This window comes from Phaseolus vulgaris, chromosome 4, assembly GCF_000499845.2.
Source record: "Phaseolus vulgaris cultivar G19833 chromosome 4, P. vulgaris v2.0, whole genome shotgun sequence".
NCBI classification, from domain to species: Eukaryota; Viridiplantae; Streptophyta; class Magnoliopsida; order Fabales; family Fabaceae; genus Phaseolus; species Phaseolus vulgaris.
In genome coordinates, this window is record NC_023756.2 from 17,566,764 (window position 1) to 17,594,710 (window position 27,947).

Here is a 27,947-nt window from a genome sequence, read left to right on the forward strand (position 1 = left end):
TGACATTCTGGGACCTTTCCCATTGGCGATCAGGAAGATGAAGTACTTGGTGGTGGTGATTGAATACTTCACCAAGTGGATCGAAGCGGAACTAGTAGCCCAGATCACCGCACACAAGATCGAGAGTTTTGTATGGAAGAACATCGTGTGCCGGTTTGGTGTGCCTAAGCGCCTGGTGTCAGACAATGGGACTCAGTTTGCAAGTCACCTACTGAAGAAGCTGTGCGAAGAGGTGGGAATACAGCAGGTGTTTGCATCCGTCGAGCACCCACAGACAAATGGCCAAGTAGAGTCTGCCAATCGGGTGTTGCTGAGAGGTTTGAAGAGAAGGCTAGAGAAAGCTAAGGGATCGTGGGCTGAGGAGGTACCCCGCATAGTTTGGGCGTACCATACCACCGAGCAGTCAGGAACCCACGAGACCCCGTTCAGCTTGGTCTATGAATGTGATGCAATGATTCCAGTTGAAATCCAGGAGAGCTCGCCGAGATTCCAGAACTTTGTGGCGGAAGACTCGAACGAAGAAAGAAGGGTGAATCTGGATTTACTGGATGAGGTTAGGGAGGAGGCAAGGGTAAAGGCCGAGGCGGTGAAAAGGAGGATTGAGCGAAGGTATAACTCGAAGGTGATGCCAAGGAAGTTTAGAGAGGGCAACCTGGGGATGAGGAAGGCCCATCAGTACGAGATGGAGAACAAGTTATCGCCTAAGTGGACAGGACCGTTCAGAATAACCGAGGTGCTCGGGAACGGCGAGTGCAAGCGAGAAAGAGTAAAAGACCTCCTCGCCTATGAGCGAGCGAAGGCGAGAAAGAGTAAAAGTCCTCCTCGACTTTGAGCGAGTGCAGGCAAGAGAAAGTCCTCCTCGACTTTGAGCGAGTGCAGGCAAGAGAAAGTCCTCCTCGACTTTGAGCAAGTGTAGGCAAGGAAAAGTCCTCCTCGACTTTGAGCGAGTGCAGGCAAGAAAAAGTCCTCCTCGCCTTTGAGCGAGTACAGGCAAGAATAAAATAAGTCCTCCTCGCCTTTGAGAGAGTGCAGACGAGAACAGATTGAAAGACCTCTCTGCACCAGCAGATAGAGGAAAGATTAAAAGTCCTCAGTGCATCCAGGGGGGAGGAGATGTACACCCTGGGCAAGTTGAGGCACCAGAAAAAGTCCTTCTCACCTCAGAGTGAGTTCAGGCAAGATGAGCTGAAAAGTCAGGGGTGTTCGTGACCTTAAACGGTGGGGAGGGAAGGAAAACGCCTTTCCCCCTTTAAGTGAAACATCAATATTGACCCAGTAAGACCAGACCATTGTTCTGAAACTCAGGGAGGTAGAGAAGGATCCGAAAGGCGTCTCTACCCCCAGATGAGGGAACAATGGTTAAGTTATTAAGGTAAGAAAGGTCACATCGCCAGAACCCTACGGCGATCAGAAGAATTCCAGGCGATGACGGGAGTAAAGGCTAACCTTGCCGGGCAGATCAGGTAAACTGTATTGTGATACTAGTTTAAGTTAAAACCTGCTGCCTAGTAAGTAGCTTATGTTGAGGTTTATTGCCTTAAGTTTGCAAGTTATATTAAATGTCATCGTTTGAGAGTTAATAGTTGCTCAAGTTTTACTTTGAGTTAACAGTTTGATAAATTGTTATAAGATTAACAGTTTATTCAAGTTGAAAGCAGTGAGTGAACGGTTAAGCCCGAGGAATCGCTGAGTTAATTTGTTTAAGCAAGTTTCACCGGTTATAATGATTAACCACACAGCGAGTAAGAAGTATTCAAAGAGAAGCATTAAAAGTTATACAAGAGTGGCTACTCAAGTTTGAACACGAATGTGATCAAGTACATAAGCAGAGGAATTACATATAAAGTTTTTACAAGGAAAAAGGTGATGGAAGAGTGCAAATAATCTTCAGAAGGAACAATCTTCCCATCCACCACCTCGTTGCAGATCGATACCATGGAGAGGTCGAGCTCGGGGTATTGGCATGCGACTTGCTCCAGAGCGGCGTCAAAGCCGGCGGTGAGGACTTGGGCAGTGCTTTGATCGAGCTCTTGTGCTTGTTTCTTCAGCTCTTCAGTTTCCTCACGAGCTCGAGCAAGGTCTTCAGCAACCTTTTTGCCTTCTACCCGAGCCTGGGCCAGCTCTGCAGCGATCTTCGTGGCCTCCTCTCGAGCTTTGGCGATCTCAGCAATGGTGTTGTCCCTCTCCTTTTCGACCTTCCCGAGGAGAACCTCCCGATCTGCTGACCTTTTTTCAAGGTTTTCCACCTTGGTCGCATCTGCTTTCATTGCAGCCTCCAAGTTGGCCACCTTGAGCCTGTAAGGGACCAGTTTGCTCTCCAACTCGATCTTATCTTGAGCTTGGAGGTACAGTTTTTGGCGCAGATCGGAGGCCTCCTTGCGCGCGCCCCTTAGCTCAGTGTCCATGGCATCCTCCAGCCTTGAATGGTCGATCTCCGCCATCATCAGGTTGCAAGAAAGCTTTTCCGCCTCAATCCTTATCAGGCGGTTCGACTCCTTCAGCGCGAAATTCTCATCTTGGAGCTTCTTGTTGGAGTCCTTCACAGCCTTCGATACAATCAAGGGGAGATCCTCCGCCATCATCTTCAGTTTAGCGGTGAAGGGCCCCAAGATCTCTTCGATGGAGGGTGGGAGGCTTGAAGTTGTTGCTGGTGGAGGTGCTGGAGGAGCTTGGTGCTGACTTTCACCACCACCCTCTTGGGTTTGAAGGGCAAGGGGGGCTTCTTGGCGTGGTGGTGAGGTCGGAGATTCTGTTATAAGTATTGGCGAGTTGTGAGCACCCTCATCTCCTCCTGGTACGGCCCCAGCAATAGAGGTGGTTGAAGGAGGACCCTCTCCAGCAGATACGAATGGCGTGGAGGCGCTTGGAGGGTTCTCTATGAAGTTGGGGTCACTGTTTTCAACCACGGGGGGTGCGGCGGCTAAGGGCGTCGCTTGGACTGGTGGTTGTAGAGCTGGAGGTGAGGGCGGTGTTGGTGTTTGGATTGCAGGTGGTGAAGAGGGGGCCACCCTTGTTCTTTTGGTAACAAGGCCATCCTCGGTGATTTCTTCATCCTCCTCTTCTTCTTGCACCACTTGAGGGGTTTTCCTCTTGGGTTTCCTCAGGACTAGCTTTTTTCTTTGTGGGGCGGGTAGTGCCCCCGAAGGAGTTGGACCTTGAGGAGGAGTCTTGCCTTGAGCAACGACGATCTCCACCACCGAGTTGGGCACGGTTTGGGAGCCTGCCGCCAGCTTGTGAGATCGGGCGATCGCCCTCAGTTCAGCCAGTTTACCTTTTCCCAACATGAAGTCTGCACAGGGTAGAAAATAGATGAGTAGGCCCCAAAGCAGAAGCAGGGTATACAAGTATATGCACGCAGAAATAACGCAAGCAAGTAGCACATGGATTAAAAATCAAGACCAATACATAACAAGCAGAACGCCAAAGGATGGAATGGTAGAAACGCTAAGTTAGTTCCAACATAAAACGAAAGTCTTGGTGTTGAGGTAAGGGCTAACCTATGTGAGCTTCAAGTTGGCCCTCGGAGAACTCGAAGGAGATGATTGAGGTGGTGGGAAAGGTGACGTTGGTAGCAGCCACACTCTTCTAGAAGAGGCAAAGATCTTTATCTAGCTCGCCCATGTTGTCGGGACTTCGTGGCCTCCTGAAGCTTTCCTTAGAATCTTTGTTCCCCCTGTTTACCCAATACAAGGGGAAGCTGTCGAGCAGTGAGGGGTCTTGCTCGTTTGGGCGCACCTTGACGAACTTTCCTTTCCAGTCTTTGTAAGATTGTTGAAAGATCGAGAGGATTGACCTCCCAGCAATCCCGTTTAAGCTAACCCAGAGGCGATCTTCGGGATTCTTAGCCTCGAACAGAAACATGAAGACGTCGACTGAAGCCGGCAGCCCCAAGTGGGCACACATGATTTGGAACGCCCTCATGAACGCCCAGCTGTTGGGATGAAGCTAGGCAGGGGCGACGTTGAGCTCTGTTAGTAGCTCTCTCTCGAAGCGGGTAAAAGGAAGCCTGAGCTTCACTTTCTTGAAGAAGGTGGCGTAGATAAAGCAGAACAACTCGCCGTTGTTCCCTTTATCATCCGCACAAATCGGTTCACCCGGGAAGCAGGGCAGCACGACCATTTTGCTGTCGTGCTCCTTGTGGAATGAGAGGTCGGATTGGTCCCCTTTCCTTAGTCGGTGCACGCCCAACTCCGTGTTTATCGAAGAAGTCTCTTTTAGCAAGGTTGGGGTGGCCCAAGGGTAGAGTTCCTTGTAGTCTTGTGGAGGTAGGGAGGCTCCTCCGGCGACCGGCGGAGTTGCCTGAGTAGGATTGGCATGAGAAGAAGCAGGCCTCTCAGCCTGATTAGAAGGAGCACCAGAGGCTCGTGATGGATTGCGCGCTGGTGGAGGATTTGCCCCGGGGGTAACCCTTCGCGCTTGGGGTGGAGGGTTTCGCGACGAAGAAGGAGGGTTAGCAGAGGACTTCGTGTGAGCCATCGCAAGAACTGCAAGGGAAAAAGAAAAGGGATGAAACGAAGATCACAGAGAACGACTCGATTGAGGACGAAGGAGGAAGAACGAACGAACAAGAGTTCGCTGGGATGAACGTGATGAAAGGCGAAGCCCTAGGTTACGAGAAAAGGAGAAAACAGCCCACAACGTATGCTTCAGACAGTTAATGGATTATGCAAGCCGATTAAAATGCAACAAATACCAGTAGGAGGAGTAAAAGGGTTACCTTTTTGTGATCGGATGAACGTTGAAGAAAGTTGGAGATTGAGAGAGACGAGAAGCTTCGTGGTTCGCAGAGAAAATACTTAGAACGCTTGAGAGTGAAGAAAGATGATGGAACAGTGGAAGCGCAAAGGGTTTAAGGGGTTTTCGAACGTTTTAGGAAGCGCAAACGGCATTTGAAGACGACCGTTGATGAAGCCACGTGTCGAGTGATGGAAAAAGAGGTTGGTGGAGCGTCAGAAAAGCAGAGGGTACGGACGTACGGAAATCCGTACCAGTGCCACGTAGATCGACGATGACGTGACCTCTTAGTCTTTTCGCTGGTCAAGTCTCAGCTTAAGACTGGGGAGCTTGTGTACCGACCAGGTAGTCGGGAGTGATGACGTGGCAGCAAGCGATAATATAGGCGAGTTGAGCGGGACACCTGGCTGACAGAAGGGAAGTACATCGGGAAGTCTGTGTAGTCGCCAAGTGATGGCTTGGCGTTCTCCGCTCTCCAGTGTGTGTAACCGGCGGTCACCAGGCTTACATCATAGCCGCCGTATGTGAGTTATGGGAGACCAGGTGGTTAGAGATCGCCGAAGGGGGGACATCGCCGAAAGATCAGGAAGGCTTGCTTAAGGCTTTCAAGAGGTACAAGCACGAAGGATGAGGTTGTCAGACGATCATTCCCTAGCCAGAGGTCGAGGCAAGGGAACAGTTTCCCAGAACATGCATGATGTGCAAGTAATGCAGATCGTGATAGCGGCAGGCGAGACCACAGAGAAGGTGTGCATGGTGACACCCTGTGCTCGCCACTTAGAAGAGATCGCGCTCCAAGGCAGCTATGCACCGAGTTACTCCTTGCATGGGTAACTTAGTCGAACAGCCTAAAGAGTAGAAGTGACGTTCAAGTAGAGGACGCTCCAGATGGTGACACGTGTACAGCTAGATGCGAGCCACGTGTCCAGAGGTGTAACCGTCAGGAGAGAGAAAATGCACAGGTATATAAGGAATTCTAACGAACTTCTGAGGTACGCGTGTTTAGAACACTTCTTTACGCTTTTGAGAACACTTGAGTACGCTGAGAGAGCATTTGCACGGTTCCTTGAGTTTTAGCTTTTCTCTCTTAGTATTTGGTGATTCCGTCACTGACTTGAGCGTCGGAGCGAGATCGGCCGCAGCGACGCCACTCTGTCTTTTTCAGGTTCTTGCGGAGAATCAAGGTGTGAAGGACGAAAGCTAACGTGGTGCGAAGCTGATCGAGAGAAGATACCTTTGACGTGGCAAGACTCTTGCACTCGAGTCAACCGGCAGGATCAAGGACCAAATAAAAATGAAAACTAAAAGAGAAAATGAGAAAGCAAAAGAAGTAAGTACTAAACCAAGTCACACCACTTTTTCCACTAAATCAATCATGTTGACTCGTGCTATGCCTTAAGTTGAACCTCAAAGGTATTCTTCTTCTTTATCTTTTTCATTACCCAAGGTTCCTATTTCAACACCAACTTGGTTAAAGAATGTTAGGGATGATTTTTTCATACCTCCTAATAGTTTTCATCATTTAAGAGGACTTTTTCCAAAAAATATCATCATTCCCAAATTTTTTTTCCAACTTGGTCTGTTTATAGGACCTCCTTTTCTGAACTCCCACTGCTTACAAATTCTAAGTCATGTTTGCCTTTTTCTTATTCAACTGTTAATTGTAAAAGTAAACTGACTTTGTTATATGAAGGGATTCAAAATTCGTGGTCGAATTCTCTCCAACGGGAGCATGATAGAGATCAAATAAGAGAGGATTTTACTAATGGAGGAAGAGGTCATTCACCCAAACATTTGAAGTTATTCCTTCTAGTCTTATAAAAAATTAAAGAAGAATTAAAATAAAGAGAGGACCAAGCCTAAAGCCAAAAGAAGACTACAAGCTTTCAAGAATGAGCTTCAATTAATATCTGTCTTTATAGTTTCTTTTGTATAAATTTGTAAATAATGTAGAATAGTGTTTAGGAAGATGCTAAAGAGGGAAACCTAAAGATACCTCTTGTGTAAAGCATATTTATATATTAGCTTTAGGAAAAGTCTAGAAGGTATCCCTTCATTCTCCACTTTAGGCGTTAGAAGTGGAAGAGTTGGAAGGCAACCTTGGATAGCTTCCTTTGTAAGCTTCTTGTAAACTCATGACCGGTCCTTCTCCTATAAAAGGAGGGCTTGAGTCCTTCAAATACAGATTTGATATTTTGAGTACAAAAATTCTCCCAAATTGGTGAGTGATTGAGAGATTTGTGTCTTCTCTTATTCTAGTCTTATCTTGAGTGCACTCTTGGAACCTCAAGTGGCGGCATCTACACTCATCTTTAAGCTTTGCATCCTTCAAGTGGCGTGCTCCTCTCCAAGGACTCCAACCACATAAGTTCTCTTCTTCTTTCCATCTTATTCATTCATTTCCATTCCCAAATAAACTCTAAAACATGTCTTAGGTATTTCTAGTCACTTTAATCGGTTCATTTGCATCTTATCTTGTTTTTGTTCGGTTCATTTCATTCCTAGTCACTTTTAATCGGTTCATTTGCATCTTATCATGTTTTTGTTCGGTTCATTTGATTCCTGGGTAGTTTTAATCGGTTCATTTGCTTTCTTACTTGTTTTAATCGGTTCCCTTGTCATAAAATGGGTTTCGATATGAGTTTGGCTTGATTGCTTATGATTTGGTGAGTTCTTGAATGTTAAGAACATTGATCCAATTCTAGAAAAGTACCTAATCATATTCCAACTCAAGTTGAATCCATAACATGTCCTTATAAATCTCTATCATGTTATTGGAATTATATCAGAAGACACCTTTCAGATCCGAGATGTTACAGCTAGGGGGCATACCACCTAGAGTGGTTATTCGGCAAAATTGTACCGAGGACGTGGAATGACACACACCTCAAATTTTATTACAGTTGAAATCAATAAAATTATGCACTCTTTCCTCGCCCGACTGTTTGTTCCCTAAGGAGGGTTTTCGGTCGGGAAGGTTTAAATGAGGCATTTTCTTTCAAGTATGTGTATTTAAACATACAAGTTAAATTTACGTACTTTCGCAATGTTCGATTCAGCCAAGGATGCATACCTTAATCGATATTCCCCTCCCGACACCTAAAGCCTCGGTTCAACCAAGGGCGCATGTTGAACCAAGTGATGTTCAATGTTTTGAAGAATCCAAATCCTTTGAAAGATGTTAAAGCCTCTGCTTTGCTTGGTGTTGCTGTGTTGGTTTAAGCTTTGTTCTGGAGTAGTTTAATGTTGTAATCCACCCTTAGATTAAATCTCAAGCAATTAACATCTCAATCTTTATCAAAGTAAAATGTTTTTGAAACAAAGTTGAAACAACCGATTGTTTTGTCGAAACAACCGATTGTTTATACTTAGGTGTTTTGAGAAAGTTTGAAAACTGTTTTTGAATGGTGAAATCTGTTAAGTAACAAAACAACCGATTGATTCGAGGAAACAATCGATTGTTTGTTTTGAAACCATAACAGAAAAACTGTTTTCTTTGACTGAGCTTTAAATGCTTTAACTGAATACGCTCCAGTCATTAAATGCTGTGACCAATCTATTTTAAATGCAATTAAGAGTTTGTTAAGATTTGATAACAAACTATATCCTTGAATATATTCTGAAAAACTGTTTTTAAGGATTAAGAATCTTGAGACAAAGTTTTAACTAAGAGTTTTTCAAAGAGTTCTGAGATTGCTTAAAAGTTGAGAGATTGATCAAGGTGCTGGAATAGGATTCTACTTGTATTGATTTCAGATATTCATCTGTAACAAGTGTAATCTTTGTAAACTGCTGAACAATTCGTTTGTGTGTTTTGCTGAGATTGACTGTGTGTTCTTGAGGTGTTCAAGATCAACAATCTTAGTGTGGGCCAAGGAGAGTGTGTTTCTTGAGGTTTTCAAGGTCATTCTCTTGGTTGTTGTGTAAGTTATCAAGGTGGGGTTGCTTAGTGGATATCCTCAGGGTTTCTGAGAAGACTGGATGTAGCTCTGGTTTGGATTGAACCAGTATAAACAACTGTGTACAATCTCTCTATCCCTAACTCTTTAATTTCAGTTTGTTTGTTGTTTGCTAGTATAAACAACCGATTGTTTTTCTAGTATTACAGTTTTTGCTTGCTGTTTTGGCTAACTGAATTGCTGAATCGGGTGTGATGACGTGGCATCCTGCTACAATGTAGGCGTGTTGACAAGGCGCCAGGTTGGCGGATGGGAAGGAAGTCGGGAGGCACGTGTAGTCGCCAGTTGTTAAGTTGGCGTGTTCCGATTTCCAGCTTACCAGAATAGGCGATCGCCAGGTTGAAGATGAAGTCGCCAGATGCAGACCCAGGCGACCAAGCAGTCGGAGATCGCCAGAACAAGCACATCGCCGAAGATGAAGGAGAAGCAGATTATGAAGGCGGCCGGCGAGACCACAGGGAAGGTGTATGAAGGTCCTAACTCGCCAGTTTCAGTAGAGATCGCACTCCTAAGTTTGCTATGCACTGGGCAGTACCATGCATACGTAACTTAGCCAAAATGAGAGCAGAAGCGGCGCCAAGTCAGGGAGCCTCCAGATGATGGCACGTGTACAGTTGGATGCGAGCCACGTGTCCAAGTCTGTAACTGCCAGGAGAGAGAAAACCACCAGGTATATAAGAGTTCTTAACAGACTTTCTGAGGTACGCACGTTCAGTTCATACACTTTACGCTTGCGAGTGACAGAGCTGTTTGTGAGAGGATTTGCACGGTTCTAGTTCTTAGTATTTGGTGATACCGTCACTGACTTGAGCGTCGGAGTGCGATCGGCCGCAGCGGCGCCGTGTCGCTTCTTTGCAGGTTCTTGAAGTAGATCCAGGGGAGGAACGAAGGTGATAAGCGGTGCGCACGTCGATCCTTTGACGAGGCATTCTCCAGCGCTCCGGTCAACAGGGTGGATCATCAGGCGCCCACCGTGGGACCGTGTAAAACTTGCTGCCATCCACAGCGTGAGTTCGTGGAAGTTTTCGAGGTTTCCTGCGCGGTTGTGTGCTGGTGCAACCGTCGTTCGCAGTTTCTTTGAGTTTCGTTCGGTGAAGTTTGCGTTTTGAACCGTTCGTTTGGCTTTTCGATCGGTGGATTCGAGTTCTTTCGTTTGTTTGGTTGATTCGCGAGGAAACGGTGGTTTTTGGTGAAGCTGTGGTTTTCTTCGAAGGTTTGCGGTGTTCCTGGGTTCTTGCGTGGTTTCTTGAGTTTTCTCCGATTGATCGCTGATTCGATCGTGGTTGAAGTGTTATTTGCTGTATTTCTGTGGTTCGCTGAAGTTAATGAGAAAAATGAGAAGCAATCGCTCCAGTCCCGTGGCGCCTGTCGCTGCTGAAGGCGACGCCGCCATGACCATGGCGCAGATGGCAGAGATGATGCGCTCGTTGCAGGCAACTGTGGAAGCCTCGCGCGTAGAGCAGGCAAGGATACATGAGGACCTGGTCGCCTCTCGCGCCAGGAACGAGGAGCTCAGCAAGGTAGCTGAGGAGCTGCGTCGAGCTCTTCAGGAGCAGCAGGGACGTTCTTCTGCTGAAGAGGTGGCACCGTCGACGCCACCTCGTGTGTTCCCAATGCCTTTTGTTCAGGCGATTACCGACACGCAAATTCCCACGAGCGTGGTTCCGGTTAAAGCCGTTTTTACCGGCGTGGAGGATCCAGAGGCTCATCTGACCACGTTCCACACGCAGATGATGCTGTCGGGAGGGTCAGACGCCGTCTACTGCAAGATGTTCGTGAGCACGCTCCAGGGAACGGCGATGGAGTGGTTTGTGAGCCTGCCTAATGGCCACATAACCAATTTTCAACAATTCTCGAAAATCTTTGTCGAGCAGTACATTGTGAATAAGGCACCGCCGAGGGTGTCCTGTGATCTGTTTGATATAAGGCAGTACCATGGGGAGTCCCTCAGAGACTACCTCAATCGCTTCGGAGCGCAGATGGTCAGATCGTCGGCCAAGGATGAAGAAATGCTGGGCTATGCCTTCAAGAAGGGCGTGCAGCCAGGGCCATTCTGCGAGGCCTTGATCAGGGCTCATCCAGCGACGTTTGCTGAAGTCAGGCGACTTGCGGTGGCCCACATCGCCGACGAGAGTGAAGTCGCCGAGAAGAGAGGCAGCGTGGCTCCCGCCAGACCACGCGCACAGACCAGGATCCAGCCGCAGAGGGTGCTGGAAACGGCGGCGGCGGCCAGGAAAGACCAAAGGACTCGCTATCCTTACGATAGGAGAAATAAGGGAAGAAGCCAAGCGCGCCAACTACCAGCACGCCAACAACCAGCACGCCGGGAATACAATCGCCCGCCTAAGCACAAATTCGTCATGGGACTAGCGGACCTGATCGCTATCCCTAACATATCTGCTAGGTTGAAGGCGCCTGAGAAGGTGGGCGACAAGGTGCTGGGGTCAAAGCCGGACGCCTGGTGCGAGTTCCACCAGTGTTTTGGCCACAACCTGGACTCGTGTTTGTCTTTAGGATACCAGCTCGACGATCTGGTTAAGAGCGGGTTCCTAAATGACTATCTGCTGGACAGGAGGACGGGGGGAGCATCGAGTTCCCAGCCAGCAGGTGGAGAAGCCCAGCAACACGACATGCCTATCCATGGGGAGATCCACACCATTGCAGGGGGTTTCTCCGGTGGTGGATGCACCGCATCGCAGAGGAAAAAGTACGCGCGATCGGTGATGGCAGTGGACATGTTTGAAGATCACTCGCCGGAAGTGGACATTACGTTCACAAAGCAGGATCTTCGGGAAGTTGTGCCCCATGACAACGATCCCATAGTTATTTCGTTGATCACAGCGGGAAGGAAGGTCCACAGAGTTTTGGTGGACCAAGGAAGCTCGGCAGACGTGATGTTCTGGCCGACTTTCACGCAGCTGGAGTTGCCCCTTGACCAGCTAAGGCCCTATGGAGGGTGCTTATATGGGTTCGCTGGTGACCAGGTGGAGGTCAGGGGGTACATTGAGCTGAGAACCACGTTTACAGATGAGGCTGGGTCGAGGACGGAGAAAATCAAGTACCTCATCGTAAACGCCCCTTCAGCATATAACATCCTGTTGGGTAGGCCCACTCTTAACAGGATAGGCGCCATTCCATCGACTCGGCACATGAAGCTGAAGCTGCCGTCCATGGAAGGGGTGGTGATCACGATCAAGTCGGATCAGAAAGAGGCGAAAAGGTGCTATGAGAATAGCCTGAAAAACAAAAGATCAGTGAGCTATGTAACAACCACCCCACCTCCCGGCGTGAAGCCCAGACCGCCGGTATCAGAGGAGGCCGCCGGAAGGGATGTAGAGATGATAGACGCTGAGCTGGGGGAGAGGAATGCTGGCCTGGAGGAGGAAGAGGCGCGGAATCGCCCCGAGGAAGCGAGAGAACTGGGAATCGCCAAGGCGGTGATCGCCAGAGAATCCAGGCCCAAACCTGTCGAGCAGTGGCTCGAGAAGGAGATCGGAGGGAAAGTTTTCAAGCTCGGAAGATCTCTGGGGGTCGATCTCCAGGACCAGATCGCCAAGGTGATTGAGCGACATCTGGAAGCGTTTGCTTGGTCCGCTTCGGACATGCCCGGGATCGATCCCGACTTCTTGTGCCATCATCTGGCGATGGACAACATGGTGAGACCAGTGCGACAAAGGAGAAGAAAGTTCAACGAGGAGAGGAGGCAGGCGATCAGGGACGAAACCCAGAAACTCCTCGCTGCAGGCCACATCAGGGAAGTCCAGTACCCTGAATGGTTGGCAAATGTCGTACTGGTGAAGAAGAGTAACGGGAAATGGCGCATGTGCGTCGATTTCACCGATCTGAATAAAGCTTGCCCAAAGGATTCGTATCCTTTACCAAGCATTGATGCCCTGGTTGATAGTGCTGCAGGGTGCAAGCTGCTGAGTTTCCTGGATGCCTTCTCGGGCTATAATCAGATCAAGATGCATCCCATGGACGAAGAAAAAATAGCCTTCATGACGGAGAGGTCGTGCTACTGCTATAAGGTGATGCCGTTTGGGCTGAAGAACGCGGGGGCCACGTACCAGAGGTTGATGGATCGAGTACTTGCACCGATGCTGGGAAGGAACGTGCAAGCCTACGTCGATGACATGGTCGTGACCTCGCAGGAGAAGAGCAAGCACGTTGCAGACTTGGAAGAATTGTTCACGACGATCGCCAAGTTCAAGTTAAAGCTCAACCCGGAGAAATGCATTTTCGGCGTGGAGGCTGGAAAATTTTTGGGTTTTCTCTTGACTGAAAGAGGAATAGAAGCTAACCCGGACAAGTGTGCCGCCATCTTGGCGATGAGAAGCCCGGCTACAGTAAAAGAGGTCCAGCAGCTAACAGGTCGGATGGCAGCCCTATCTCGCTTCGTGTCAGCTAGCGGAGAAAAGGGGCATCCCTATTTTCAGTGTCTGCGGCGCAATAACAGGTTCGCTTGGACGAAAGAGTGTGAGGAAGCTTTCTTCAAGCTGAAGGAGTATTTGGCGAGCCCGCCGGTTCTGTGCAAACCGCTGGCGGGGATCCCTCTCAGGTTGTACTTCGCTGTGACTGAGAGGGCGGTGAGTGCGGTGCTCGCCCAGGATCAAGATCAGGCTCAGAAGCCCATTTATTTTGTGAGCAAGGTGTTGCAGGGCCCAGAAACGAGATATCAGGCCCTGGAGAAGGCTGCGCTAGCTGTGGTGTTTTCGGCGAGGAGGTTGCGCCACTACTTCCACAGTTTCACAATACTGGTGACGACTGACCTGCCCATCCAGAAGGTCTTGAAGAAACCTGACGTTGCGGGAAGAATGGTGAAGTGGGCAGTGGAGTTGTCAGAGTTTGACATTAAATATGAGCCTCGAGGCCCGATCAAGGGGCAAATCTTTGCAGATTTTGTGGTCGAGCTCTCATCAGAGGCGACGCGGGTTGAAGGAGACGATTTCCGTTGGGTACTCTCGGTGGATGGATCGTCGAACCAGCAGGGAAGCGGTGCTGGAGTCATATTGGAAGGACCCAACGGCGTGCTGATCGAACAATCGTTGAGATTTGCCTTCAAAGCCAGCAACAATCAAGCAGAGTATGAGGCGCTGATCGCCGGGATTTTGCTGGCCAAAGAGATGGGAGCCAGGGTGTTAATGGCTAAGAGTGACTCGCTGCTAGTCACAGGGCAAGTAACAGGCGAGTTGCAGGCTAAAGATCCACAAATGGCGGCTTACTTGGCGTATGTGCAGGAATTGAAGAGTTCCTTTGCCTCTTTTGAAGTAGTACATGTGCCCCGAGAGCAGAATGCCCAAGCTGACTTGCTTGCTAAGCTCGCCAGCTCAGGCAAGGGGGGTAGGCAGAGGACGGTGATTCAAGAAACTCTGAAGACGCCGAGGGCATTTGTAGCAGATCACCTGGTCCTTCAGATAAGCAGGTCGACGGAGAGAGCAGTGAGAAGCCATAAGTCTTTGACGCAAGAAACTCTGAGATCGCCGAGAATTAGAGCATGTCGAGGAGAGAAGGTGGACGTGATGCAGGTCTGCGCCGCCCATGAGCCAGACACTTGGATAACACAGTACAAGCGGTGCTTGGCAGATGGCCTCCTCCCGCTAGATCCAACAGAAGCTAGGAAGGTAAAGAAAAATTCCAGCAAGTATACATTGATTGATGGCGATCTGTACAGGTTTGGGTTCACTCACCCGCTCCTGGAATGTATACACGGCGAGAAGTGCACGAGAATTATGGCAGAGCTCCACGAAGGTATATGTGGAAGCCACATCGAGGGTCGAGCTCTGGCCGCGAGGACTCTCCGTGCAGGCTACTACTGGCCATCCATGAGAGAAGATTGCAAGAAATATGCCCAATGTTGTAAACAATGCCAGCAGCACGCCGATTGGCATAAGGCACCTCCCGAGGAGTTGAAGTCGATCTATAGCCCTTGGCCGTTTCATACTTGGGGAATCGACATCCTGGGACCTTTCCCGCTGGCGATCAGGCAAATGAAGTACTTGGTGGTGGCGATTGAGTACTTCACCAAGTGGATTGAAGCAGAACCAGTGGCCCAGATCACCGCACACAAGATTGAAGGTTTTGTATGGAAGAACATCGTGTGCCGGTTTGGAGTGCCTAAGCGCCTGGTGTCAGATAATGGGACGCAGTTTGCAAGCCACCTGTTGAAGAAGCTTTGCGAAGGGGTGGGAATTCAACAAGTGTTTGCATCCGTCGAGCACCCTCAAACAAATGGCCAGGTGGAATCAGCTAATCGGGTGTTGTTGAGAGGTTTGAAGAGAAGGCTTGAGAAAGCCAAGGGAAGTTGGGCTGAGGAGGTGCCCCGCATAGTCTGGGCGTACCACACCACCGAGCAGTCAGGAACCCATGAGACCCCGTTTAGCTTGGTCTATGGGTGTGACGCCATGATTCCGGTGGAGATCCAGGAGAGCTCGCCGAGATTCCAGAACTTCGTAGAGGAAGTTTCGAATGAAGAGAGAAGGCTGAACCTGGATCTGCTGGATGAAGTCAGGGAAGAGGCGAGGCTGAAGGCTGAGGCGGTGAAGAGGAGGATCGAGCAAAGATACAACTCAAAGGTGATGCCAAGGCAGTTCAGAGGAGGCGACTTGGTGATGAGGAAGGCCCACCAGTACGAGATGGAGAATAAATTGTCACCCAAGTGGACTGGACCGTTCAGAATAACCGAGGCGCTCGGGAACGGGGCCTACCGCTTAGAAACGCTGGAAGGAGGGGCGATCCCTCGTACCTGGAACGCCACACACCTGAAGTTGTACTATAGTTAAGAGCTTTGTAAGTAAAGACAAACACAAATGTTATATTACAATGTCTCTGTTAAAACAGTTTCAAGGGGGCACTCTTTTTTCCCTAATGAGGGTTTTTAATGAGGCCACCCAATAAAAGAAGAGTTTTCGAAGAATAAGGTGTTTTCAGATTGCATGTGTGCTATTTTCAAAAGTTTTGAAGAAAGACCTTGTCATTTGTACATGATTTAAGGCAAGAAAAGATATATCGCGTGCTTTCTAAAAAGTTTTAAGTCCTCATCGTTTTTCGGCGATTAGAGGCACCAGTTAAGTTTTAAGTCCTCATCGTTTTTCGGCGATTGGAGGCACCAGTTAAGTTTTAAGTCCTCATCGTTTTTCGGCGATTGGAGGCACCAGTTAAGTTTTTAAGTCCTCATCATCTTTCGGCGATCGGAGGCACCAGATGAAAGACCTCAACGCCCTCGCGCGTCCTGAGGCAAGTAAAAGACCTCCTCGCCGTTGAGCGAGTGCAGGTGAGAAAGAGAAAAAGTCCTCCGTGTTTCTGGGAGCGAGAAGATGTAACTCCTGGGGCAATGTAGAGGCAAGTAAAAGACCTCCTCGCCGTTGAGCGAGTGCAGGCGAGAAAGAGAAAAAGTCCTCCGTGTTTCTGGGAGCGAGAAGATGTAACTCCTGGGGCAATGTAGAGGCAAGTTAAAGACCTCCTCGCCGTCGAGCGAGTGCAGGCGAGAGAAAGAAAAGGTCCTCAGTGCATCCAGGGGGGAGGAGATGTACACCCTGGGCAAGTTGAGGCACCAGATAAAGTCCTTATCGCCGTTGTGCGAGCTAAGGCCAGTTAAAGACCTCCTCGCCGCCGAGCGAGTGCAGGCGAGAGAAAGGAAAGGTCCTCAGTGCATCCAGGGGGGAGGAGATGTACACCCTGGGCAAGTTGAGGCGCCAGATAAAGTCCTTCTCGCCGTTGAGCGAGTTTAGGCGAGTAAAAAGTCCTTCTCGCCGATGAGCGAGTTCAGGCGAGTTGAAAGACCTTCTCGCTTACGTGCGAGCATAGGCAAGATAAAATCCTTCTCGTCTCGAACGAGTTCAGGTATGGCGAAGAGGGTGGAAGAAGCTTGAAAGGTGGCTAAGGTAGGTTCGAAGAGAACGCCTAGCCAGCCGGTCTTTTGCTCTGAAGTTCAGGAGGGCAAAGGAAGATTCCAAAGGGCGCTTCTACCCCAGATAAAGAAACGATTGCCAAAGCATGAGGCTAGGAAAAGCTGGTGTTACCAAGAGGTCTTGGCGATCGGGGAAAGTTCAAACGACGGCGAGAAGGTTGAAAGGCTTGTTTGATAAAGCAGGACGAGTGGGACGTTGTTTGAGCCAATCATTGAGTTACAATTCGTTGTTCGAAGGGTATTCTTGCGATAAGGTTAGTTGCCTTAAGAATACAAGTTGTTTAAAGTGATTATTGCTTAAGTTTGAATTGGCTCGAGGCAATTACGTCAAAAGTCGCGTTAGCAAAATCACTAAGTTAAATCCGACAAAGTTAAACATGCAAAGAGGGCTAAAGCGCTTAAAAGAAGTCAAGGGAGAGAATATCCAAGTTCAGCGATTGAAATAAGTATCTGTTCAAAACACATATGCACGAGTTCTTATTACAAGGTATATACAAGCGAATTTATAAAGTAGCAGACGGGGTGGAGTTGGTTGAGCCTTCGGCGGGAACGACCTTTCCATCTACTACTTCGTTGTTTAACGACACCATGCTGAGGTCGAGATCGGGGAATAGGCATGCGAATTGTTCCCGAGCGGCTTCAAATCCAGCAACCAGAATCTGAGCAGAGCTTAGCTTAAGTTCTTCAATTTGCCCTTGAAGTTCTTCAACCTGTTTTTTGAGCTCCTTGTTCTGCTGCTCCAGCTCTTCGACCTGTTTTCGGAGTTGTTCGTTGGTCTCTTGAGCATGGAGAAGGTCGTCAGCCACCTTCTTGGATTCTGTTTGAGCTTGGGTCAACTCGGCAGCCATCTTCCCTTTTTCCTTGTTAGCCTCGGTGAGATCAGCCATGGCGTCGTCCCTCGCTTTTTCTACCTGCCCAAGTAGCTTCTCGCGTTCGACCGACCTCTGCTCCAGTTTTTGCAACTTGGCGGCGTCAGCTTGAATGCGAGCCTCCAGGTCGCTCGCCTTGGTGCGGAGAGGCACGATCTTGCTTTCTAGCTCGACTTTCTCTTGGGCAAGATCATGAATTTTGCGGCGAAGGTCAGCAGCTTCCTTACGCGCCAGCCTGAGCTCGGTACTCAGGGCATCCTCCACTCGGGAGTGTTCCATTTCCGCGAGCGTCAGGCTGAATGACACCTTCTCCACCTCAACCTTCATAGTGCTATTTTCGGTCTTGAGGTTGTAGAGATCGTCTTGAAGCCTCCTGGTGGAGCTCTCCACAACCCTCGTTATGATCGATGGGATATCCTCTGCTATGGTTTTGAGTTTGGCAGTCAGAGGTTCCCACATCCTTGTGACTTCAAGGGAAAGGTTTGATGCTTGGAGAGGCGCCAGGGGGGCTTGTTGAGGGTTCTCGTCGCCACCTTCCTTAGCAGGATTTTCAGCGTTTGCTTCCTGGCGTGGCGACGCAATCGGGGATTCGATAATTAGAATTGGAGAGGTGTGAGCAACCTCATCCCCGATTGGAACGTTTTCTGCAGCTGAAGCGTTTGAAGGGGGGCCCCCTCCAGCTGAGATGTGTGGCGTAGAGGCACTTGGGGGGTCCTCCAGAAAATTTGGCTCTTGAGCCTCAGCTGCTGGTGGCACAGTGGCCAGTGGAGTTGCTTGGACTGGTGATGAAGGGGCTTGTGGTGTCGGCGATGAGGGAGGAGGAGCAGGCGTTGATGGAGGTGTTGAGATTGGAAGAGGGGGTTGAGCAGGTGGAGAAGATGGTGCCACCCTCTTCCTTTTCGTGACAAGGCCATCCTCTGTGACCTCGTCGTCCTCTTCTTCCTCCTCTTGGACGATTTGGGGGGCTTTCCGTTTAGGCCTCTTAAGGACCAGTTTCTTGCGCTGGGTGGGTTCCTTGGGCGGTGATCGCCCACGAACGATGGCCTTCTCGACCGCCGAGTTGGGCACCGTCTGGGAACCGGTCGCCAACCCGTGGTTTCGGGCGAGCGCCTTTAAGTCGGCGAGCATGTTCTTACCCAACATGGTGTCTGCATGAAACGAAAATGCATGAGTTAGCTCAGAGAAGGAAAAGATAAGTGTATGAGGCAATGAATGAGGCAATGAAACAGCAAGACATGTATATGCAGAAAAGGTAAAACCAAAGTCTTGTGCGTGTCGCACAAGACGCCCAGAAGCAGTATCAGAAACAGTATCAGAAACAGTATCAGAAACAGTATCAGAAGCAGTATCAGAAGTAATGTCAAAGCAAAAGTGTAGCGTCCTAACCTATTTGAAATTCTAGCTGGTCCTCAAAGAATTCGAAGGAGATCAGGGTGGGGGTCAGGAATGTTATGTTGGCATCTGCCACCCTCTTCCAGAATAGACAGAGGTCTCGGTCCAAAGCTCCCACGCTATCAGGACTTCTGGGCCTCCTGAAGCAGCTCTTGGACTCCTTTTTCCCCTTGTCCACCCAGTACAAGGGGAAGCCATCGAGAAGGGAAGTGTCTTTATCGTTTGCGCGTACTTGGATGAACTTCCCCTTCCAGTCTTTGTACGATTGCTGGAAGATGGTAAAAATGGATCTCCCAGCAATGGCATTCAGGCTGACCCACAGGCGGTCTCCTGGGTGCTTGGCCTCAAAAAGGAACAAAAACACGTCCACCGACGCGGGCAACCCCAGGTGGTCGCACGTTATTTCGAAGGCTCGAACAAACGCCCAGCTGTTGGGGTGAAGCTGGGCGGCAGCGATGTTGAGCTCGGTTAAGAGTTCCCTCTCGAATCGGGTGAGGGGAAACCTGAGCTTGACCTTCTTGAAGAATGTTGTGTAAACAAAGCAAAAGGGCCCGTCGGCGCTTACTTTGTCATCAGCGCACACTGGCAGAGCGGCAGGGCAAGGCAGCACCATCATCCTCTCGTCGTGCTCCTTGTGAAACGATTGATAGGCCTCGTCCCCCTTTGTCAACCGCAGAACTGCTCCCGCAGTGTTCACCGACGAGGTCTCCTTCAGAAGGGTTGGGTTAGCCCAGGGGTATAGAGTTTTGAAGTCTGGCAGAGGGACGGGGGCTCCTCCAGCATTAGGTGGACTCGCCTGGGCCAGAGCAGATTGGGAAGATGCAGGCCTCTCAGCCTGCTAAGAGGAAGCGCCACGAACTTGCGTTGAGTCGTGTGCTTGCGAAGGAGGGTTTCGTGCTGATGGAGGGGGGTTCGGGGTAATCTTGGTGCGAGTCATGATGGCAGCTGCAAAGGAAGAAGAAAGGAAAAATAATCAGGAGGGTTACGAAGGCTGACTCGGTCACAGAAGGAAGGTGAAACGACGAACGAATGTGAGTTCGTTGCGACGATCGACAAAGCCCTAAGTTACGCAGAAGAGAAATGGAAAAAACGACCCACAGCGTATGCACCAGGCAGTTACAGGATGATGCAAATCGGTGAAAATGCAAGGAAACCCAGCAGATGAAGGAAAGTAGTTACCTTTCGATGATCAGGAAAACGGTGAAGGGAGATAGTGATCTGGAGTGTTGAAGAGCGTTGAGAGTTTTCGCAGAGGGAAGTTGGAGCGTTTGCAAGCACGAAGGAAAGTGATGGAACAGTGGAGCGTAAGGGGTTTAAGGGTTTTCGAAATAAGTTTAGGAAGCGCTAACGGCAGATGAAGAGAGCCGTTGATGAAGCCACGTGTCGAACGATGGGTGAAGGGTTTGGTGGAGCGTCAGAGCAGCAGAAAGTACAATCGCTTGGAATTCTGCGTCAGTGCCACGTAGATCGGTGTTAACGAAGGCTCTTTCAGTCTTTTCGCTAGACAAGTCTTCGCTTAAGACTGGGGGGCTTGTGTACCGCCCTGGTGGTCGGGTGTGATGACGTGGCATCCTGCTACAATGTAGGCGTGTTGACAAGGCGCCAGGTTGGCGGATGGGAAGGAAGTCGGGAGGCACGTGTAGTCGCCAGTTGTTAAGTTGGCGTGTTCCGATTTCCAGCTTACCAGAATAGGTGATCGCCAGGTTGAAGATGAAGTCGCCAGATGCAGACCCAGGCGACCAAGCAGTCGGAGATCGCCAGAACAAGCACATCGCCGAAGATGAAGGAGAAGCAGATTATGAAGGCGGCCGGCGAGACCACAGGGAAGGTGTATGAAGGTCCTAACTCGCCAGTTTCAGTAGAGATCGCACTCCTAAGTTTGCTATGCACTGGGCAGTACCATGCATACGTAACTTAGCCAAAATGAGAGCAGAAGCGGCGCCAAGTCAGGGAGCCTCCAGATGATGGCACGTGTACAGTTGGATGCGAGCCACGTGTCCAAGTCTGTAACTGCCAAGAGAGAGAAAACCACCAGGTATATAAGAGTTCTTAACAGACTTTCTGAGGTACGCACGTTCAGTTCATACACTTTACGCTTGCGAGTAACAGAGCTGTTTGTGAGAGGATTTGCACGGTTCTAGTTCTTAGTATTTGGTGATACCGTCACTGACTTGAGCGTCGGAGTGCGATCGGCCGCAGCGGCGCCGTGTCGTTTCTTTGCAGGTTCTTGAAGTAGATCCAGGGGAGGAACGAAGGTGATAAGCGGTGCGCACGTCGATCCTTTGACGAGGCATTCTCCAGCGCTCCGGTCAACAGGGTGGATCAGATATCCTCAGGGTTTCTGAGAAGACTGGATGTAGCTCTGGTTTGGATTGAACCAGTATAAACAACTGTGTACAATCTCTCTATCCCTAACTCTTTAATTTCAGTTTGTTTGTTGTTTGCTAGTATAAACAACCGATTGTTTTTCTAGTATTACAGTTTTTGCTTGCTGTTTTGGCTAACTGAATTGCTGAACCAATTGGTTTCTGAAATAAATTCATTCTAGCTTGGAAAAGTTTGCGAAAACCCCTTTAAACAATTCACCCTCCTCTAGTTTAAAGCCATCTTTTCTAACAATTGGCATCAAGAGCTTGGTTCTTGTAAGTCATTCAAGTTGATCCTAAAATCTTTTAAAATGGCTGATAGACTACCGTTTGCGGAAGGTGCCTCAATAAACAGACCACCCTTGTTTTGTGGTTTGAATTACCAGTTTTGGAAAGTTAGAATGAAAATATTTATGGAATCTCTTGACAAAGGAATTTGGGATGCAACTGAAAATGGCCCTTTTATCCCAAAGTTTGAAAAAGATGGTTCTGTCATTAAGAAGCCATGGTCTCAATGGACTGATGCAGAAAGTAAAAAAGCCAAATTTGATTGCATTGCCAAAAATATTATAACCTCTGCTTTAAATTCTAATGAGTTTTTCAGGGTCTCACAATGCAAATCATCAAAAGAAATGTGGGATACTTTGGAAGTCACTCATGAAGGAACAAATGAGGTGAAAAGAGGTAGAAAGCATGCTCTCATCCAAGAGTATGAGATGTTTAGAATGCTTAAAGGTGAAACCATAGCTGAAGTGCAGAAAAGGTTTACACACATCATCAACCACCTTATGAGCCTAGACAAGACGTTTGACAAAGAAGAGCTGAATATCAAGATCTCGAAATGTCTTGATAGAGCATGGCAACCAAAGGTAACTGCCATTTCCGAATCTAAAGATCTAACATCATTAAGTGTTGCTTCTTTGTTTGGAAAGCTTAGGGAACATGAGCTAGAGATGAATAGACTCAATGTTCAAGAAAGTGAAGATAAGCACACAAGGAGCATAGCCTTGAAAGCATCCAAACATAAGGGAAAGCAAGATTCAAGTGATGAGGAAAATCTTAGTTTGCTGTCAAGAAAATTCAGCAAATTTCTAAAGAGAAACCGCAACAAAGACAACAACAAGGATAGGTATGGAAACAAGAAACCCAATGAATTTAATTCAAATAACTATACTTGTTTTGGTTGTGGTGAGCAAGGTCACATAAAGGCAGATTGTCCCAACAAGAGCAAAGAGAAAAAGACAAGCTACAAGGAGAAGAAAGGCAAGACAAAAAGAGCCTACATAGCTTGGGATGAAAATGAGGTATCATCATCAAGTTCTTCATCAAGTGAAGATGAAAAAGCCAACATATGCTTAGTAGCTGAGGATGATGATGATTCTTGCAGTTCAAGTGAGGTAAGTTCATGTGCTTCCTTAAATGAACAAAACTATAGTGAATTACTTGAAGCTTTTCAAGAAACACATGATGAAGCTAATAGATTGGTTCTTTCTAACAACCAATTGAAAGATCTTAACAGTGGGCTTGAAAAGAAAGTTAAATCACTTGAAGAGGATCCGAGAAAAGCAAAAAGTGATTTTGAAAAACTGGAAAATCATTTTAAAAATGCCTCTTGCAAGTGTGATACTCTCATTTGCACAAATTGTGAAAATCTTGAGAAAAAGGTTCACTATCTTGTTGAAACTGTGGACAAGCTTTCGAAAGGGAAATCAAACTTTGAAAAATGTCTTGGCATCTCAAAGCTGTGTTTTTGGAAAGGCTGGTTTAGGCTTCAATCCACAGAACAAGCAAGATAGGTTTTCAAAAACTTTTCTAAGAAAATAAGAAAAACAACCGATTGTTAAGACGAAACAACCGGTTGTTACATGCTTTTACTGCATGAAGAAAGGCCACTCTGTTAGATTCTGTAAAATTAGAAAATATTGTGTTCCTAAAGGTCTTATGAAATGGATTCCTAAAGGATGTGATGTTTATAACAGCAAAGAAAAGCCAAAAGGACCCAAATTTGTAAGGGGACCAAATCTTGCAACTTGAATTTGTTTATGCAGGAAAAATGAAGATGAAAAGAAGAACTGAGCCATCTGATCAAGCTGTTGAAGAAAAAGGCAGTCATTGAAGCTGTATCAATGCTATGAAAAAGGTCAAAACAATGAAAAGAAGTTTTCTTGATCAACAAGCAATTGGCTCATTGAAGAAACAACACAAGGATAAGACCTTCCTTTATTTGTTCTCAATTTCTGTTTCAAAGTTCTTTCTTATGATTAATTTTCTTTTAATCAATGTCATGTGCTTTAATCTGTTTCTGTTTATGGTTAAAAATTTCAAAATCAAGTTTTTAACTGCTGCAGAAAAACAACCGATTGTTTCTTCGAAACAACCTATTGTTTTGAGTCTGACAACACTGTGAAGAAATTGATTTAATTCCTTTTTGAAATTCTATCCGTTGCAGATCAATTTCAAAGGGAGAATCTTGGTCAAAGGATCTGTGTTGAAAACTGATCATGATCAGTAAGAAGTTACAACAAGTCATAAAGGAATATATTCCAAAATCTTGGAAATTCAAGAGCCTTAATGACTAGTCAAAGATCACATGTGAAGACCATGTGATTTTAAGCTTTTTCTGACATTTTCTGTGCAGAACAGAGTCAAGTCCTCTTTCTGAAAATCAGGTACCCATTGAATGAAATTAAATTCAAATTGATTCTATTACTACTATAAAATCAGGTGCAGATTTCTTCCAACAAGAACAACCAATTGCAACATCTCTTGCAATATCTCTTGCACCATCTCTTGCAAAAAATTCTGTGAAGTGAGTTTTCGTCTCTGCTGTCATGGAATCAACCCCTCCCACCTCTAATAGAGTCAAAACCAGAGCTGTAAGGTCTGGAGGAAGGCTTGAAAGCTGGTTTTCTGGTGACACCGATCTCATTGAGAAGTATAGGTATGAAACAAGTGTCAAGAAGATAAACAACCCCAAGGTTGTGTGCTTTGATTGGCTGAAAAGTCAAAAGCTTGACAAAGTGAGGAGGCTTCTCAAGGACCAATCACTCAGAAAATTTCTGGAGCTAAAAGGGAACATCTATCCAGATTTGGTGAGGGTATTCTACACCAACTTGAAGTTTGAGGGAAACAATCTAGTTTCTCATGTGAAAGGTGTGGAAATGGAGATAACTCATGAGGTTTGGGCTGCTGTTGCTGGGCTTAAGTTCTATGGTCTAAGAATCAACAAGGGAAACCTTGGTGTGGTGGAATATTTTAACAAAATCCAGTTCTACAAAAGTTGCTTGAAGAACAATCAATCTCAAGTTAGCACATGCTGGGTTGGAGGTTTGAAGCTTGATGAGAGGTTGCTTGCTCTCATTGTAACTTGGATTCTAACTCCAAGGGGGAGTAATCACTCTGTATTGACTGAAGAAGATCTGGTTTACATCTTCTGCATCACCAAGAAAGTGAAGATTAATTGGATTCACATAATCAAAGAACATATGCAAAAAGCCATGAGGTTAGGCGATTACCATTATCCCTATGCAGTTTTAATATATAAGTTTCTACTCTATTTTGAAGTTAATCTTGAGGATGAAACTTTTGAGCTGGTCAAGTCAACTCAAGAGTTGAACAGTGGATCACTCAGCAAGATGGCCTTTACAAAAGAAGGTGGAAAGTGGATAAGTAAGGATGGTGATCATGATGCCTCATCAAGTGGTGCTGCTCATCTTGAACAAGATGAACCTGCTGATATGGATGTTCAACATGAAGATCCAGCTGGAGATTTTCAAGATGCAAGGCCTAGTGCTGCTGATGGATATCAAAGAGAAAGAATGTCAACCATGTCATCTTTTGAAAGGCAAATAATGGATAGGCTAGATAGCTTTGCTAAAAATCAAAGAAGCCTTCATGATCTGTGTGTTAGTAATTTTCAGAGGATTGACACAAGGTTTGACAACATGGATACAAGGTTTATGACTCTGGACGAACAGATTGAAGCTGTCCATAATCAAATCTTTGATCTTCAGTTTGTTGATGAAGAAGAATGAAGGAAAAACAACCGATTGGTCAACAAAACAATCAATTGTTTTTGGGCTGTTCTTTTCTGGTTTTAAAATTTCTTTCCTTCTGCTGTTGTTGGTTTATTCTGATGTAATGGAAACAATATCTTGTTTTACCTCTTATCTTTGTCTATTTGTGAAGACAAATAGGGGGAGATATATGCTGTGTTTGTGTTTCCAGTTTGTTTAAATATCTCTGTTTTTCATATTGTTAAAAACAGTTTGGGTAACATGTATTTTGTTTCTGATATTAACTGTTTTAAGCTTTAAATGTTTATCTGTATGCTAACAGAATATCAGAAGTTCAATGTATTGCTCAAAGTTCTATTGCAGGAACTGCTTCAGATTTAATCAGTACAACACAAGCACCAGGGATTTGTCTTCATCAAATAGGGGGAGATTGTTGAACCAAGTGATGTTCAATGTTTTGAAGAATCCAAATCCTTTGAAGGATGTTGAAGCCTCTGCTTTGCTTGGTGTTGTTGTGCTGGTTTAAGCTTTGTTCTGGAGTAGTTTAATGTTGTAATCCACCCTTAGATTAAATCTCAAGCAATTAGCATCTCAATCTTTATCAAAGTAAAATGTTTTTCAAACTAAGTTGAAACAACCGATTGTTTTGTCAAAACAACCGATTGTTTATACTTAGGTGTTTTGAGAAATTTTGAAAACTGTTTTTGCATGGTGAAATCTGTTAAGTAACAAAACAACCGTTTGATTCGACGAAACAATCGATTGTTTATTTTGAAACCATAACAGAAAAACTGTTTTCTTTGACTAGCTTTAAATGCTTTAACTGAATACGCTCCAGTCATTAAATGCTTTGACCAATCTATGTTAAATGCAATTAAGAGTTTGTTAAGATTTGATAACAAACTATATCCAGCAAATGCAATTTAGCTTTCTTTTTTCAGCACCTTAGGCTATAAATAGAGGTGCCTTCCTTGTAAAATTCAGATTTGAATTTATCTAAAGAAACTATACTCAAAATTGGAGTGAGCATTTGGAGAGCTTTTGAGCCTTCTACTCTAGTCTTATCTTGAAGGACCATGGTTTCCTCAAGTGGCGGCTTGCACACTCATCTAGGAGCATCCATACTTCTAGTGGCGTGATCATCCAACCATTCTTCCATCTTCATGAGCATTCTCTTCTCCTTCCTTTCTTCTTTTTCAATTGTTCATGTTGCCTTGTGTTCTTGATTTGTTTTGGTTCGGCTATTCCATTTTCCAGCACCTATGTTCTGTTTTTGTTTTTTTTAATTTCTATTATGTTCGGTTCATATGTTTTCTTGCCTAATTCTGTTCGGTCAATCCATTTTATAATTCCTTTGTTGATTCAATTTGACAATATTTGGTTCATCCAAATGAGTTTGGGATTTGGTACTTGTTATTGGTGAGTTCTTGACTTAGAACCATGATCCAACTCTAAGAAAGTGCCTCTATATTTTCCAGCTCAAGCTGATTCCTAAAAATGTCAAGAATCTTGTTCTATGTGGCTATTGGAATCACATCACTGGATGTAGCTCTGGTTTGGAGTGAACCAGTATAAACAACTGTGTACAATTTCTCTATCCCTATCTCTTTAATTCATTTTTTATATTTTGGAACTGGTATAAACAACCGATTGTTTCGCTAAAACAACCGATTGTTTTTCCAGCTTTGTGCTTTTGCTGTTTGTTTTGGAAAAACTGAATCATTAATCAAGGTTCTTTCAAAGAATTTTCATTCTAAGGTTAAAAGTTTGCAAAAATCCTTCTTAAACAATTCAGCCCCCTCTCGTTTAAGGCCATATATTCTAACAATTGGCATCAAGAGCTTGGTTCTTTTTAAGTTATTCAAGTTGATCTAAAAATCTTTTTTCTATGGTTGGAAAACTATCTTTTGAGGAGGGTGCTTCAATCTACAAACCACCTTTATTATGTGGATTGAATTATAAGTTTTGGGAAGCAAGAATGAAAATCTTTATTGAATCCATTGATCAAAGAATTTGGGACTCAATTGAGAATGGTCCTTACATTCCAAAGTTCAAAAAGGAAAATGCTTTCTTTACAAAACCTTTGTCCAAATGGACAGATGATGAATGTAAGATGGCTCAGCTTGATAAGTCTGCTCAAAATATCATAGCTTCTGCACTAGAAACTAATGAATTTTTCAGAATATCAAAGTGCAAAACTGCTAAGGAAATGTGGGAGACACTCAAGGCTGCTCATGAACGAAAGGAAGCAATGACAAAGAGTCAAGCAAGAAGAAAGAAAAGGCAAAACAAGAAAAGCCTCAATCTTTGCTTAATGGCCAGAAGGGAGGATGACTCATGTAGTGTAAGTTCATCAAACTCTTCAAACTCTGAAAATTATGGTCAATTGCTTCAAGCCTTTCAAGAAACTCATGAAGAAGCCAACCGATTGGCTCTCTTGAACAATCGATTGAAAGAAAAGAATAGTTGGCTTGAAAACAGAGTAAAGGCACTGGAAGAGGATTTAGAAAATTCAAAAATGGATTTTGAAAATCTGGAAACCATTTACAAAAACTCCTCTTGCAAGTGTGATACTCTAGTTTGTGAAAATTGCGAAAATCTTGAAAAGAAGGTCCACTATCTTGTTAAAACAGTGGATAAGCTTTCTAAAGGCCAATCTAACTTTGAGAGTGTCCTAGCATCTCAAAATTGTGTTTTTGGAAAAT

General features: G+C 46.1%; 1 protein-coding gene across 1 annotated transcript; it reads right to left on the reverse strand.

Annotated features, from left to right (window-relative positions):
* Positions 1 to 1,787: 1,787 nt before the first annotated feature.
* On the reverse strand, positions 1,788 to 3,284 carry LOC137838395 (uncharacterized). The gene has a single exon (XM_068647640.1). The coding sequence runs from the start codon at positions 3,282 to 3,284 to the stop codon at positions 1,788 to 1,790; it is 1,497 nt and encodes a 498-aa protein (XP_068503741.1).
* Between the last annotated feature and the right edge of the window lie 24,663 nt (positions 3,285 to 27,947).

What these genes read in the sequence shown, in the direction of transcription:
- LOC137838395 (XM_068647640.1), bottom strand. Translation starts at nt 3,284, where the DNA reads ATGTTGGGAAAAGGTAAACTGGCTGAACTGAGGGCGATCGCCCGATCT.